Source organism: Anguilla rostrata, chromosome 10 (genome assembly GCF_018555375.3).
Source record: "Anguilla rostrata isolate EN2019 chromosome 10, ASM1855537v3, whole genome shotgun sequence".
Taxonomy (NCBI): Eukaryota; Metazoa; Chordata; class Actinopteri; order Anguilliformes; family Anguillidae; genus Anguilla; species Anguilla rostrata.
The window spans coordinates 40,288,645-40,303,103 of NC_057942.1; the positions used below are offsets into that span (position 1 = coordinate 40,288,645).

Genomic DNA, 14,459 nt, shown 5'->3' on the forward strand with positions numbered 1-14,459 from the left:
GCACGCAGAGGAAAAGTGTCCCCTTTACTTTACAGTGGGAAAAAAAAATCTAATGACATTACCTGCATTTGGCATTACAGAAAGAGAGAGATGAAGTGGAAAGCTTTATTGATAAGGTATGCGAGTCAGAAACAGTGAGCTCGACACTGCCCCCAGCAGGACACGCCCCTTACCCATAAACCCCTCCCCTCTAATTAGATCAGCCTTCAGAGCACCAATCAGTATCCGCAGTAGGACAGCGTTTACTGGGCGTGAGTGTGCAGGAGGTGGGGGGGAGGCTGGGGGGGGATCCATCCTGCTCCAGTCTCATAGATCTGCCTCCAGTGCTTTTTTGCCCTTCTTATTCCCCTGCAAAAGAGCAAAACAGAAAACAGCATCTTCCTGAATGCCAGCGTTCGTTACTGCGCTCCCTCCTCCTACACAGCATGCAGCAGGTGTGTTAGAACGGAGGAACACGCATGAGGAGATGTGCAGTGCTGCTGCAGGCCAGGTCACCCGAGGCCCAGGGGAACAGGACGGGTGAATCTTTACCTGGTGGTGTTTGGGCTGGTCTGACTGCAGGCCCTTCACTTTCGACTTCTCTTGTTCAAGGGATGCGTGCAACAGAGTCACCTGGACAAAAAGATTTTCAGTTTCAGATAAAAAACATTTTATCAAAGAAAATAGTAATCAACCATAACACGACCAATTCAATATTACAGCACATCACAGTAACACAGGTCTGCCCAGTTCTAAATATAAATCAAGCTGAAGGAGGTCTAAATATTTCACGCAGGGTTGCACAGAAACACGCACACACGCGTACCTGTGAGGAAAGTTCTTCTTTTATGTTCAGAAGCTCCTCCACTTGCAGCAGAATCTCAGCCTTATCTTTCACTGAGCACATGTAAAAGCAGTGTTAATGTGCAGCAGTAGTACACACATGTAGAGTGAGTGTTAATGTGCTGCTGGTACTCACTTTCTCCTTGCTGCAGAATCTTCAGCAGCAGTGCGTTTCTCGCTTTTACTTCCTTGTATTTACTCTGGGGAACAAAACAAGAGATAGGAGCTCACATCTGCTAATTCCACCCACAAACAGCAGCATAGCATCACTGTGCTAAACACCCCCCCCCCCCTCACCAGCGCAGTAACCATTACAGTTGCCATGGCACTAACCTCCCACTGAGCGATCACGTTCTTCAGCCTCTCGATCTCCAGGTCCTTCTTCTCCAGCTCGTACTTCAGCTGCTCCGCCCTCACGTCCTGCAGGAGAGGAGAGGAGAGGGGAGGAGCCATCAGGCCCAGCAGCCACGCCCACTTTCCCCAGCAAGACGCTGCGCTGTCACCCAGAACCAAGGTCCACATCGGGACTGCAGATCGGTCAAGTGAGTTATGGACACACTCAATGATTTGTGGTTAAACTCAGATGTTCGCAGTCAAACTCACTAAACTGCTCTCCGTATGCGTTGTTAAACGCACCGGATCGTGCTCTGCATACGTTGTTAAAGTCACCGGTTCATGCTCTGCATACATTGTTAAACTCACCGGTTCATCCTATGTTTAACTCACGTTCATGTCTGATCGTTGTTAAACTCACGGTATCCTTACATTGGTTAACAACTGGTCACGTCTGCATATGTTGTTAAACTCACCGGTTCATGTTCTGCATACATTGTTAAACTCACCGGATCGTGCTCTGCATATGTTGTTAAACTCACCGGTTCATGTTCTGCATACATTGTTAAACTCACCAGATCGTGCTCTGCATACGTTGTTAAACTCACCGGTTCATGCTCTGTCGATGTGGTCACCTCCAGGCCGCTGCTGTTGCTGAACTGTTCTCGCCGTTTCTCCCGCAGGACGATCTTGCTGACATCATCCTCCAGCTTGTTAAAGAACCGGTCGCAATGGAGAGCTGGACTGACAGTTTTGGGCTCCTGTAGAGCGAAGCATGAGTCAGCAGAAGTTGCACAGCCTGAAACGCGGCAGCAGGCTGACTCGAGCGAGCGGCTTCAGTGAAACAGCGCAGACTCCATTACACACAGAATACAGGAGCACAGCACAGCCAGGGGGAAAATGGCAGCTGCTCCTCACCTCTTTCTCCTGTTTCTTGTTCAGCTGGTCTGAAAGGAGAGAGATACAATATTTGGGTTAATTGACACTGGGCTCATGTTCCAATTTTGATTTCCTGACATAGACGTGTCCTTTATAGTAGCCACGGTGATGCATGGTGATGTACTGTTGCCATAGCACTGCATTACCCCTGTATTGCTGTGGTGACCATTAATTGGCTCTATACGGTTGCCCTGGCGATGTACAGGCGCTGTATGATTGCCTCAGAGCTGTAATGAAGCTGTATGGTTGCTGTGGCACTGTCTCTGTGATGTGTGGTTGCCGTGGTGCTGTACTGGTGCTGTGTGGTTGCCGTGGTGCTGAGGGGGTTTCCATGGCATTGTACTGGTGCTGTATGGTTGCAGTGGCGCTGTGTGGTTGCCGTGGCGCTGTGCGGTTGCCGTGGTGCTGCGTTGCTGTGCGGTTCCGTGTGCTGTTGGTTCGTGGTCTGTGCGTTGCCGTGCTGCTGCGGTTGCCTGGATGGCGTCCGTGAGCTGTGCTTGCCGGTGCTGTACTGGTGCTATGCGGTTGCCGTGGCGCTGCTCACCGATGTGGCCCTCCGTATGGAAGTCTTTCAGAGACACTGTGACTCGCTGCCTCTCCTTGCCCTGCTGGTTCTTCCGCTTGTCCTTCCTGCCGCCTTTGGCTGCAGAGGAAGTGGCATCCGCACTTTCATAATCCTGTCAGGAAAAGAACCCACCTCCTCATTTAAAGCCATCCATGTCACACATCACAACCCAAAACACAACCTGACAGGTGTTTACATTTTAAAGCCTGATTTACACCTCATCGTACAACCCTTTTGACAAGTGTCGCTATGGCAGCAAGACACCAAAACTGCTGCAGACCACACAGACAGAGGCCAGATGTCGGCCTGCAGTGCTGCCGGTACCTGCTTGTGCTCCTCATAGTCCAGTTGGCTCAGTATCAAGGCCTTCTCCAGATCTGCCTCATACAGCTCGCTGGTTAACTGGGAACGATAACACACACTTAGCCACTGCACGTACACACACACACACTTACCCACAGCACATCACAAACACACACACACACACTTACCCACTGCACGTACACACACACTTATACATTGCACAGCACACCCACCCACTCTTACTCACTGTAAATTACACACACACAACTGTGAATCACACAGGTCTTTAAGGACACACAGGAGCTCACACAGCTGAAGCCTGTGGGCCATGCCTAACCTGTTCGTCTCTCTGTTTCCATTGCTGCCAGCCCTCCTGGGGGAGTTCCGTCTCACCAGCACCAGGTGGGGGTCCCCCTGTCGTCTGGGGGGGGCAGGCCTTCTGGGGGAGCTTCTTAAAGGCCAGGCTCCTCAACTGTATGGACAGAACATCACCTGTCATCACCATGCACCAGCCAGCTACGTCAACGAACCGCTACATACTGTCCACAAACCAGCAACATACCGCGCACAAATTAAGCACATACACAGCAACATCCAACTACAGACACAACACCACCTTAAAATAAGCATAAAATGTGGGAGTGCAGTGGTTTATGGGGGGGGGGTCTACCTCATTTGCCTCACTCTGTTGCTGTTCCTTCTTCCTCTTTCTCTTCTCCTTCCGCTTGTCGTTGTTGGCGTTTGTTTTACCGGCCGCCGATTTGCCCGCCCTCGCCCCCGACTGCCGGCTGCTCTTGGTCTTTCCCGGTTCCGAGTCGGAGTCCGAGTCCGAATCCACCTGCAGCAGCGCGAAGCGCGAGGCTGTAGTCGTCACGGAAATCACTGCCGACGTCATTTCTTTATCTGCTGTCGTCACACCCACATAAAGCACAAAAACATGTTTCACGACAAAGAGCCTGACCACACCACCAGCAACAGGTCATGGGGTTCAGTAAAATGACCACAGATTCTAATGACTTTGACAGCTCATGTTTTACTATGGTCTTTATCGTTTCATTTGATCACGGAACTCTATTTTCCGCTGATACAAACGTTCAGTTAAGAAGCAGGCATTCAGAAACTACTTGTAGAGTAAATAATAGGTAAACTAGAAATGTACACACCGACATCACAGAAATTCAAATTAATCTTGTGTAGACATATGAAAAAAACGCACATTTAGCATTGTCGTTTCTAGTTCTGGAAAAGTTATGTACGTGAAATTACAAAAACTACAAGTTGCAGCTCAAAGACAACCCTCCGATGCAAAAAATATGCTGCAGCGTGATGTTACAATATATTTTTCAGACTTGTGATTGTTTGCAATTAGCTCACGTGGCTAGCATTAGCTCTCTACGCAAAAACGTTACAGCTGCAACTAGACCTCCCCGTGTCGTTAGCTAGCTAGCCGATCATTTAAGATAACAAATAGATTTCAGAAGTTATTGCACGCTTTCAACACATCAGACGTATTGCCGGGGCGTACATTTAAATCAATACAACATTTACTAGGCAATATCCATCTGACATGAACTCAGGCGACATACAAGCTGCTGCACGCTTGCCCCCCAGCGTTTTACTGACCCAGTCTTAAAATAAAGCTAACCGTAGCTACCAAGCCGACTAGGGAGATATCTGGCCAACTTGCCAACTAATGCCAATTATGGTTTTCAGTTATCTTTAACAACAGACATTTTATGCGAAATATAAAATAGAGAACTCCTAACTAATTTCAGCGAAGAGATACGCCAGCACATACTTTTGATTTAATTTCAAATTTAACGTCGTTCTTCGTGAGCACGTTAGCTAACGCTGGAGATTCGGGTTAGCTGGCTAGCTAGATAAAATAAGTATTTCTGAATGGCCAGTTTAAATAAATTATGGGGTAATTTGAAGTAGACAACTACAAGAGTCTGCTCTAATATAAACCATACAAACCTACACAGGTTTATTTGGATGTACAGCAATATTATAAACCAAAATGAACCTGATTTAGCGTCTTCGGCGAACCTCACTTCACTAACAACAAAGTCGCAGTAAAACTATGGATACCGAGAGAGGCAAAAAGCACGAAAGCAACTCGGAACGTTCAGGCTCTGATTTATTTAGTCGTTTCACTTTAAAGTTACAGTGATTATTTTCAGTTCACAGTACTCATATAGACAATTTAAAGTTTCCTTAAAAGTTTGATAATACGTTTGGCACCTTTAATAATTACCTCTACTTCACGTTGTGACTGCAATTAGCTCTGCTGTTTTTTCTAAGAATTAATGAGCTGTAATCTCGTTTCTCAATGGGATTTAATAGCGATGATCTCTCCAAGCAGTGCTTCAGACACCCCCCTCCGCCCCACCATAACCAACTATCATTACATTATAGATTATATACTATTATACACACTATAATTATGTTACGCTTGATTTGAGACGTTTCGCTAGCTCTATTTGAAGGGGAGTAGATACTGATCACCTGGGTTCACGTTAGAATAGAGATCGGTGCTTTAGTTAAGTAGTTTCTCTGCTCAACTCTGCTTAAACTTATTATGGAGCATGATGACAGAATCCTTTTTAATTTTAAGTAAATGGTCTCACTAGAAGTTGCCTTTCTTTCAATTCAATTACTTGTTAAGGGTAATGAGTACAAATTTATTTGAGTACAATAATCACACATTGACAGCAAGGTAGGTAAAATGCATCTTCAGCATTAACAAGGTTATATATGTCATTTACCTAATTAGCTCATTTTAAGCCAAGCATGGTATTATATTTATTACAATTTCTAACTCAAAACAAGATGACAAAATCAGAAAGCTTTTTTTACCTGTGTTCTCAATGAAGCATTAGTCAGATGCTAACGCTGAGATTAAATCTGTCTCCTCGGCAACGTGCGGCCTCGCTTTTTCACTGCCAACGTCTAATACTAACAAAAAAAAAAATCTGCCTTTTTTAATATAATCTTTTCAGGACAACTTCTTTGAATACACTCATAACTCTCATGTTCTCTGCATCAAACTCAGCATTCACGTCGTTCGCTTTGACCTCTTTCCAGTCGCAACCGTCAAACACCGTTGTTTATTTCTAGCCGAATCTTCAGATGAGTTCAGCGCTCTCCTTTTGACTTTTTCAGTCCCTCTCGGTGGTTGTTCTCGTCGGTTTGCCTCATCCTCCTCTTTCTCTCCAGCCATTCCTCCGAGCCGTTACTTACAGCCTTGCCTTAGCGAAACTCATACTGCCTGAAATATAACTCTTACGCACACGTGCACATGCAAATGTCCACGCACATGTTATGTAAATGTCATCTTTAATAACGAGAATGTTGTTAATGAGTGATTTATAGGACACTCGATAAGTGATGACAGTCATAAATGATCAGAGATAGGAGAAGCAGCAAAGATGCTAAGGATTATAAGATTATAAATAATTTTAAACAAGCAATTTCGTACAAAACATTACATTACAAATAAAATATGACTCAGTGTTACTGCAAAACAGATACATATTTACAAAAAATAAATATAAAACAAACATACTTCCAAAAATGATCAAATTATTTCTTGCATATTAAATACATAACAAAATCGAAGACATGATCAGGCTTGGCAATAATAAATTCAGAGTATTAAATTCTCCAAAACATGATGCTTAGACTCGCTCTGACTGATGGGTGTTAATGTTATGGAGACTGACTGGGTGAACGTTTCTAAGGACTAAGATGGGCACATCTGATTAGTCAGGCACAGGACCAGGAAGCCAGGGGTCAGAGGTCGCCAGTGTAAGTGAGACAGGCCTGTTTGACCTTCAGTGAGACGGTCTGAGGGTCTGTTCACAAGCATAAAACACACGCAGCAGGTGGAAAAAAAGCTGCCTGTGTCAGAGGCCAGTTCCACTGGCTGCGCATGTCCATGCATAAGTGCATAAGCACATGGTATTTCACAGTATAAGAGCAGGGGGTCAATGCACACAGAGTCTCTATGCACACAGAGTCTGGGTGTGACAGCAGGGTAACACCTGTAAGAGCTGAGCGGTACCAGCTGCTGTAATGCAGCCAGCTCATTGGCCCTGGTGGCGGGATGCGTCTATGGAGTCCTCCTGGAAGGAGAGCAGGCTGGAGCGACGGGCCTGCAGCCTGGGGGGCTCTGGCTCCGCCCTCGCGCCGCCCCGCCTCCGCCCTGCCTCCTCGTCCAATCGCTTTCTGCCCTGGGTGCCGCAGGGCGGAGCCTCCTCCGGCTCGGTGTTGTGGGCCGAGGCGCTGCACAGTGAGCTCTCTGTGCTCTCATGGCCACGCCCCCTGCTGGGCGGAGCCTCTGCGCTGAAGGCGGGGTTTAGCTCCCGCAGTTTCCTCCTCAGCTGCCGGCTGGTGCTCTTGTAGAAAAACAGCTCCTTCTCCAGCTCCTGGATCCGCCCCTCGCTTGACCTCACACTCTTCCCCGCCCCCTCACCCCGGGCCTCTGCCAACAACCAAACACACAGTCACCACTAAAACCAAACACACAGTCAGCAATAACACCCAAACACCAAGCTGCACACACATAACACCCAACACACAGTCTAGACTGCTACCTAAACCATCCGTAACACACTAGCGTACAACTGACGCATAACCAGCCATAATGAGCTGATGCTATGAAAGATGTAGCGCTCTGTAGAGCATCTCTAATGCCCGTTGTGAGATGGTCAGCCTGTTCACCTGTGAGCTGGTGCAGGAGCTGCTGCAGGCTCTGCTGATGCTCTCTCTGCTGCTCTGTGAGCCGGCGGTCAGCGGCCAGCGTGAGGCGCTGCAGAGCAGCCTCCAGCTCCCGGGCCACGCCCACCTGCTCCTGCAGCTGCAGCTGCAGCTCCTCGCAGTGCAAATGCAGCCTCCTCTCCTCCTCACGCAGGTTCACCACCTGAGAGGGAGGAGCAGGAGGGGGAGAGAGAGAGGGGAAGGAGTGAGAAAGGGAGAGAGAGAGAAGAGGAAGAAAGGACAGGGAGAGGAGAGGAGTAACAGAGATGCAGTAGTGTGAGATGACACACCAGAGATGACTAAATGAATCTGGGGCATGGGGGTTTTTTACAGAGCTGGGATCACTAACCTTGTCGAAGTAGCTGAGCAGCAGTGCTTTAATGTGTGGGGGGGGCAGGGTGCTGAGCCTGTCCATCATGTCTCCCTCGCTGGGGGGCGCGGCCGACGCCCACTGCCTGCTGTGGATGGAGGCGTTTTTATACTCCACCACTGCGTCCAGCACCTCTATGGCCTCCTCCACCTGAAACAGGGTGTGCTCCTCCTGCACAACAAGAGAGCCGTTAACACCACCTCCAATACAACTCTCATAAACCACTCCATCTGACCTTCTCATCAATCACACCCCATCTAAATCCCACCCCCAATCTTAACCCCTCCCCATATAACCACCTTTCATCTAACATTCCACCTTTTTCCACCATCTAAATCCACTCCCCAATAACTCCCACACTGTGAACAGCCAATGACAGAGAGACAGTGAGTGATGTAATGGGGCGGGGCCTGACCTCAGCAGTGAGCACGCTGCCGTCGCTCAGCCTGTCGTCCAGGGCGTCCCGCCTCCTGCACAGCTGCTCCCTCTCCTCACGGAGGCGCTCCAGCGCAGCCCCGCCCTGCTGCTCCAGCTCTCTGTCCACCACGCTGAGCCGAGCGGACAGGCTGAGCAGGTCCCGCTCCAACACCTCCAACACACACACACACAGCGTCAGTTACACTCTCACACACACACACACACACACACACACAGCGTCAGTTACACTCTCACACACACACACACACACACACACACACACACAGCGTCAGGGTTACAGTCACACACACACACACACACACACAGCCCCAGGGTTACACACACACACACACACACACACACACACAGCCCCAGGGTTACACACACACACACACACACACAGCGTCAGGGTTACACACACACACACACAGCGTCAGGGTTACAGTCACACACACACACACACTCTCTCACACACACACACACTCACACAGGTACCTGGCTGGAGCGGAGCTTCTTCAGGTGTATGTGACTCCTCTCCTGAGAGAGCGCCTCCCTGTGTGCCACCAGCTCTTCCCTTCGCTGAAGCTCCTCCCTCAGCTCCTCCAGGCCCCGCCTCTGCTGCAGCACCCGCTCCTCCTCCTGCTCCAGCCACCGCCGCTGCTCCTCCAGCTGCAACCGCAGGGGGAGGCGTTACTGACCCCGCCCTAAACCCACCCTCACACTCTGACCCCGCCCTAACCCCACCCTGTCACTCTGACTCCACCCTAACCCCACTAACCCCACCCACTCACTCTGACCCCACCCTCTTACTATGACCGTGCCCTCACCCCACCCCCTCACTCTGACCCCACCCAAACCCCACCCTCTAAGATGAAGGTGCTTTAAACATGCCTGTGCTTCTGTGCTGCTGCACTGAGACTCTGTCTTCTGCTGCGGAACCTTCGGGCGGATGTTGAGGCCCGGCTCTGCCATCCTCCGCTGGGTGTGGCCCTGGCGAAGCTCCGCCTCCAGCAGCTGCAGGTTCTTCGCCTGACTGGCCCTCAGGGAACACGCCTCCACAGACTCTGACCCACACTTGGAGCTGTCCCCATAGTAAGACTCCGCCTCCACACAGACACTGTCACCTGGACGGCAGACACAAATAGACATGTAGACAACCGCATCCATACAAATACACCTGTAAACACAGAAGCACACCTGTAAACACACAACTACACCTGTACCCAGAACAGGTATACCTATATGGGCTCAGCTCCTTCACTGACCACTGTGTCTAATGGACACACACTCTCTCTCTCTCTCACACACACACACACACACACACAATCCAGCGCTCCCAGAGATAACAGACCCTGTTAATACCTGCAGCGGGTGCAGCCTGCCTTTGGAGGTTTGGGCGGCGCCTCAGGCCCCTCCCCCCAGGGGTGGAACCGGGTGAGGGGCGGTCACAAGGTCCGCGTGTCCAGGTGAGGTTGAGAGAGCGCCTGCACAGACACAGCCATTAAACACCATTCCACATACGCTGTAGCTTAATGGCTATGGAACTGAGCTTGCAACCCCAAGGTCGCAGGTTCAGTCCCCCAAGTGGGGCACTTCTGCGGCACCCTTGAGCAAGGTAACCATTCACCTTCTTCAGTAAACGCCCAGCTCTCTTAATAGATCGTATGCAAAAATGCCCTCTGTGTAAGTTGGTCTGGAAAAGACCGTCTGCTTAAATGACTATTGGTAAAAAGCACTGTACAGACGCACAGCTATTAAAGAGCACTGCGCTCTGTCTGGACTGATGAGGACCAACTGAGCGGCTGATTGGCTGCTCCCACCTAAAGGCCTGGCTCTGGTCTGCCTCTTCCTCCGCTCCCTGCTGCTCTTCCTCCTCTTCCTCGCGGCCCTGCAGCAGCACCTGATCCTCCTCCTCCACCTGTGCCTTCAGCAGCTGGCTGCGTGTCCGGAAGCAGGCCATCACCCTCTCCAGAGAGTACGCAGGAGGGCTGGTGTGCACCTGGCCATACCACACACAGCACGACACCATATTACACACCTGCCCACACACACCTCTGCAGGTCACACACGCACACACACACCTGCCCACACACACACACACCTCTACAGGTCATACACGCACTCAAACACACAGCACGACATCAATATATTACTCACCTGCACACACACACACACCTCTGCAGTTGACACACGCACTCACACGAGCCTGTGTGTGTGGTTGTGTGAAAATGTGACTGTGTATGTGTCTGCATGCATGTGTACATGTGTGCATGTGTGTGTGTGTGGGCAGACACGCTACCTTCCTGACACTGGGGCTGCCATGGTTACGAGACTCTCTGTGTAGGTGTGTAATCAGGGGGACGCTGTAGGGGCGGCGGGCAGACGGACAGGTGCTGGAGGTGAGGAGGTCCCGCAGGCGTTCGATAAGCAGCTGCTGCTCCACCAGCTGCTCACTCTGCAACGTCAGCACAGCACACACATAAATGCAGCCATTAGATCATAAACAAAGAGTAAAAAAGTAAATAGAGATCCTCAGTCTACAACATTGTTTCCCTCTTGTGTCGTTTGGAACGTGTGCCGAGTTGAGAACATTAGTCCTGTAGAATCTCTGTGCTGTAGAATCTTGGCGTTGTAGTATGTTGGTGCTGTAGTATGTTGGTGCTGTGGAATGTTGGTGCTTTAAAATGTTGGTGCTGTGTTACGTTGGTGCTTTAAAATGTTGGTGATGTAGAATGTTGGTGCTGTAGACTCACCTGCAGGCGACTCCCGTTGCGCTCGTGCTGCAGGGTTGCCAGGAGAGCCTCACACTGCTCCTGCAGGCTGCGCACCTGCTCCTGAAGATCCTTCACCTGCTGCTCCCTCTCTGAGAAAAGCTGCTCATCAGCAGCCAGGGCTTCCTATACAAGAGAAACACCCGCGTCCTTACAAGTCATAAAACCCAGACTGCACTCAGATACACAAAGCAGAACACTCAGACACACACCTGGCACCTGTTGAGCTCCCTGCGCAGCTGCAGGACATTGGTGCACTGGAGCTCCGCCCCCAGCTCCGTCCCCCTGCCATCCCCGTTGTGGGCGGGGCCCTCGTTCTCCAGCTCCTCCTGCACCTCCAGCCACTCCTGCACACGGACGGAGTGGGCGGGGCCGGGAGCGGAATCCCGCGCCTCCAGCAGCAGACCGGCGGCCTCCTGCGTGAGGGCGCGGTACTGCAGGCTCCTCCTCCTCTGCCGGGCCAGCTCCTCCTGCAGGGCCTGGAGGCGGGCCTGCTGGGACTTGGCCTCGCCCGACCTGGCACGCAGCTCCGCCCCTGGCTCCGCCCCCAGCTCCGCCCCCAGGTTGAGCGTGGGCTGGTTGCGCACGTCGCGGGCGCGGCTGGCGAACAGCAGCGAGCTGAGCGACTCCTGCAGGCAGGCGGGGGCGGGGCTCACGCAGGCGATCATCAGCGTGCGGGCGCTGCCGCCCAGCGAGTCGCGCAGCAGCCGCGTGATCTTGGCGTCGCGGTACGGCACGTGGGTGCGGCGGCGCGGGCTGGCCAGCGCGCGGATCACGTTGCCGAGCGCCAGCAGGCCGGTGTTGATCTGCACGGACTCCTGGAAGTGGCGGGGTGAGGCACCCGAGCCAAGCCGCTCGGAGCCCGCCAGGTCCACCAGGTGGAACTTGGAGGCCAGGGAGAGGGGGGCGGGGTCCGAGCGGCGCTGCGTCACGACGATGGTCAGCAGGGCGTGGGAGCGGCTCGAGTGCTCGTTCATCTGATTGGACCCCGTGCGCCGCGCCGCATTCCCCGCCTGCAGCAGCGTCAGGAACTCCTCCCCCGACTCCACCACCTGCTCCCGCGCACCAATCAGGACTGAGGACAACAAGCGTGTCCGTCAGGGGTACAATGGCTGTGGCCCACCAGGGCAGGAAGCCAAATCCCACCCCAGGCAGGACAGGTATGTGTGGTTGCATATACAGGTGTGTACCTGCGGGTACTGGTATATGTACAGGTATACATGTATAGGTGTGTATAGTTGTATATACAGGTGTGCACCGGTGTGTACAGGTGCATGCACAGGTACAGGTACACAGGTACAGGTGTGTATAGTTGTATATACAGGCGTGCACTGGTGTGTACAGGTGCATGCACAGGTACAGGTACACAGGTACAGGTGTGTGCTCACCTGTGTTCCCTCGCTCGTCCTCACGGATGTGCAGGGGTTTGGGGGAGGTCTCCAGCTCCAGCAGGTCTCTCAGCTCCTCCTTGTACACCTCCACATAGGAGGCCCTGACTGAGGAGGTGGTATCTGGCATCCGTGCCAGCTGCAGGAAGATCTCCTCTACGGCCCGGGGGATGATCCCGCTCCGCCCCCCCGAAGCAGACACTGCAGCCAGAGAACAGAGTAACAGCAGTCTGGCTTTGACACAATCAGCAGCAGATCTGTATAAGTACAGTAATCAAGAAACCATTAGGGACTTTTCAAGGGGTAATCACTCACCTACAGGTCCCCCACTGATAGTGTAGGTTTTTCCAGATCCCGTCTGTCCATAAGCAAACACAGTGGCATTGTAGCCCTCCAGCAGCGACGTCACCAGCGGCTGCACGCAGGTTCTGTACAGCTCGTCCTGTTGGGCCTCGGGACCAAAGGCGAAGTCGAACGTAAAGGCACGCTGGTTCCCCACGATCACCTGGCCGGGGTGCGCGGGCGAGACCTGAACGCACATGTGCGGCTCGCGCAGCGCCTCGCGGGGCAGCAGCGGCCGAACGCGCACGGCCACCTTCACTCGGGACTCCGCCATCGCCGAGGACGCGCGGTCACACACAACGGGCTGCTCCCCCAATGCAATGGGAATGTCAAACACAAAAGAAAATTACTTTGACATTTTATATACCAAGTGACTTATGCTCCAGGTAACTGAAATGACATATCGCACGTGGGAGTGTACCAACGCTGGTATTGCATTGGTACGAAGTACTGTCAAGCGCCTACAAATGAAAGTGCATAGGGGTGAAGGCTCAAACGCTTAATATCTCACAAATTTGTAGAACCCAAAAATGACCTCCGAAAATAGAATTTAACTTACAGATAACGTTATGTGCACATTTAAGTGCAAATCAGTTAACAAGCAAATTATTTCCCAGCTAACAATCTATTTACTTCAGTACCTGACAAAACAAAGACTGACAAGACATTAGCTAACTGAGCGACAACCACAGTCAGTTAGCTAATTGACTAACATAAGCTAATAGTTATATTCTAACTAACCGTTAGACTAGCTAACTTTTGCTTGTATATAACTATAGAAAACAAAGTTTTGTTCACTTAAAACAATGCTCACACCAGATAAAGTTAATGACTTTAAAACGTAACTGGTAATTTGGTTTAGCAGCTAAACTTACCATAAAGTTAAGAATATTTCACGAGGTCGAGTTATTCCATCAACTTTCTAGTTATTCCATGAACTTCTCATATGAGCTCGTGGCTAGCGAACTGTAGCGTGGACGAGAAAGATTGTTGTTTCCATTAAAATCGTAAAAATGTCGAATACTGCAACATAATCATAGTTAATTGGTCCAGGGAGTTAAATGAGCACTAGAACACTACAGCTGGAACTGTAAACATTTATTTAACAGCTAGCTGTCACCATCGCCTTCTTTCTTTGCTTTTACTTGAGTTTTTTGTTTCTCGTGGTTCCCTAGCAACAACCGAACGTTTTCAACAGATTAGTCAACAAGAGCGCGTCCACAAGACGGCTGTTTATGGAGTGGAAAAGCGACAGCGCCACCTACTGAGCGGTACAAGAACCCAGAGGGATCACGTCGTATGAAGCCTGGTTTACAGCCGCCGCGAACAAATATGCCCACTAACCGGTATACAGTATATTGGGAATAAATACTCACACGAACCTGCGATTTGGCAGATGGCATATCTGCCATACCATTAAACACAGTTTGGCCATTTAATATCTTTGT

The 14,459-nt window shown here is 50.9% G+C and overlaps 2 protein-coding genes across 6 annotated transcripts; both read right to left on the reverse strand.

Moving 5' to 3' along the window:
• Window positions 1-91: 91 nt before the first annotated feature.
• Window positions 92-6,141, reverse strand: gkap1 (G kinase anchoring protein 1). Of its 5 annotated transcripts, none has more exons than XM_064297085.1 (12): window positions 5,822-6,141; window positions 3,633-3,868; window positions 3,300-3,434; window positions 2,984-3,061; window positions 2,639-2,771; window positions 2,074-2,102; window positions 1,764-1,916; window positions 1,156-1,242; window positions 959-1,022; window positions 806-876; window positions 532-612; window positions 92-348 (listed from the first exon to the last, which is right to left on the reverse strand). In XM_064297085.1, exons 2-12 carry the CDS (start codon window positions 3,855-3,857, stop codon window positions 307-309), a joined length of 1,098 nt encoding a protein of 365 aa, XP_064153155.1. In that variant the 5' UTR covers window positions 3,858-3,868; window positions 5,822-6,141; the 3' UTR covers window positions 92-306. The 5 variants fall into 5 exon arrangements, with proteins under 5 accessions (XP_064153155.1, XP_064153152.1, XP_064153153.1 ...); XM_064297082.1 differs by lacking the exon at window positions 5,822-6,141 and adding an exon at window positions 4,989-5,132; XM_064297083.1 differs by lacking the exon at window positions 5,822-6,141 and adding an exon at window positions 4,989-5,114 and having other exon boundaries at window positions 3,633-3,865.
• Window positions 6,142-6,284: 143 nt separating this feature from the next.
• Window positions 6,285-13,650, reverse strand: LOC135233481 (kinesin-like protein KIF27). The gene is made up of 13 exons (XM_064297077.1): window positions 12,985-13,650; window positions 12,670-12,870; window positions 11,494-12,356; window positions 11,264-11,407; window positions 10,810-10,965; window positions 10,331-10,509; window positions 9,873-9,994; window positions 9,402-9,634; window positions 9,006-9,179; window positions 8,509-8,682; window positions 8,073-8,264; window positions 7,688-7,886; window positions 6,285-7,448 (listed from the first exon to the last, which is right to left on the reverse strand). The coding sequence occupies exons 1-13, from the start codon at window positions 13,283-13,285 to the stop codon at window positions 7,051-7,053; spliced, it is 3,336 nt and encodes a 1,111-aa protein (XP_064153147.1). The 5' UTR covers window positions 13,286-13,650; the 3' UTR covers window positions 6,285-7,050.
• Window positions 13,651-14,459: the final 809 nt, after the last annotated feature.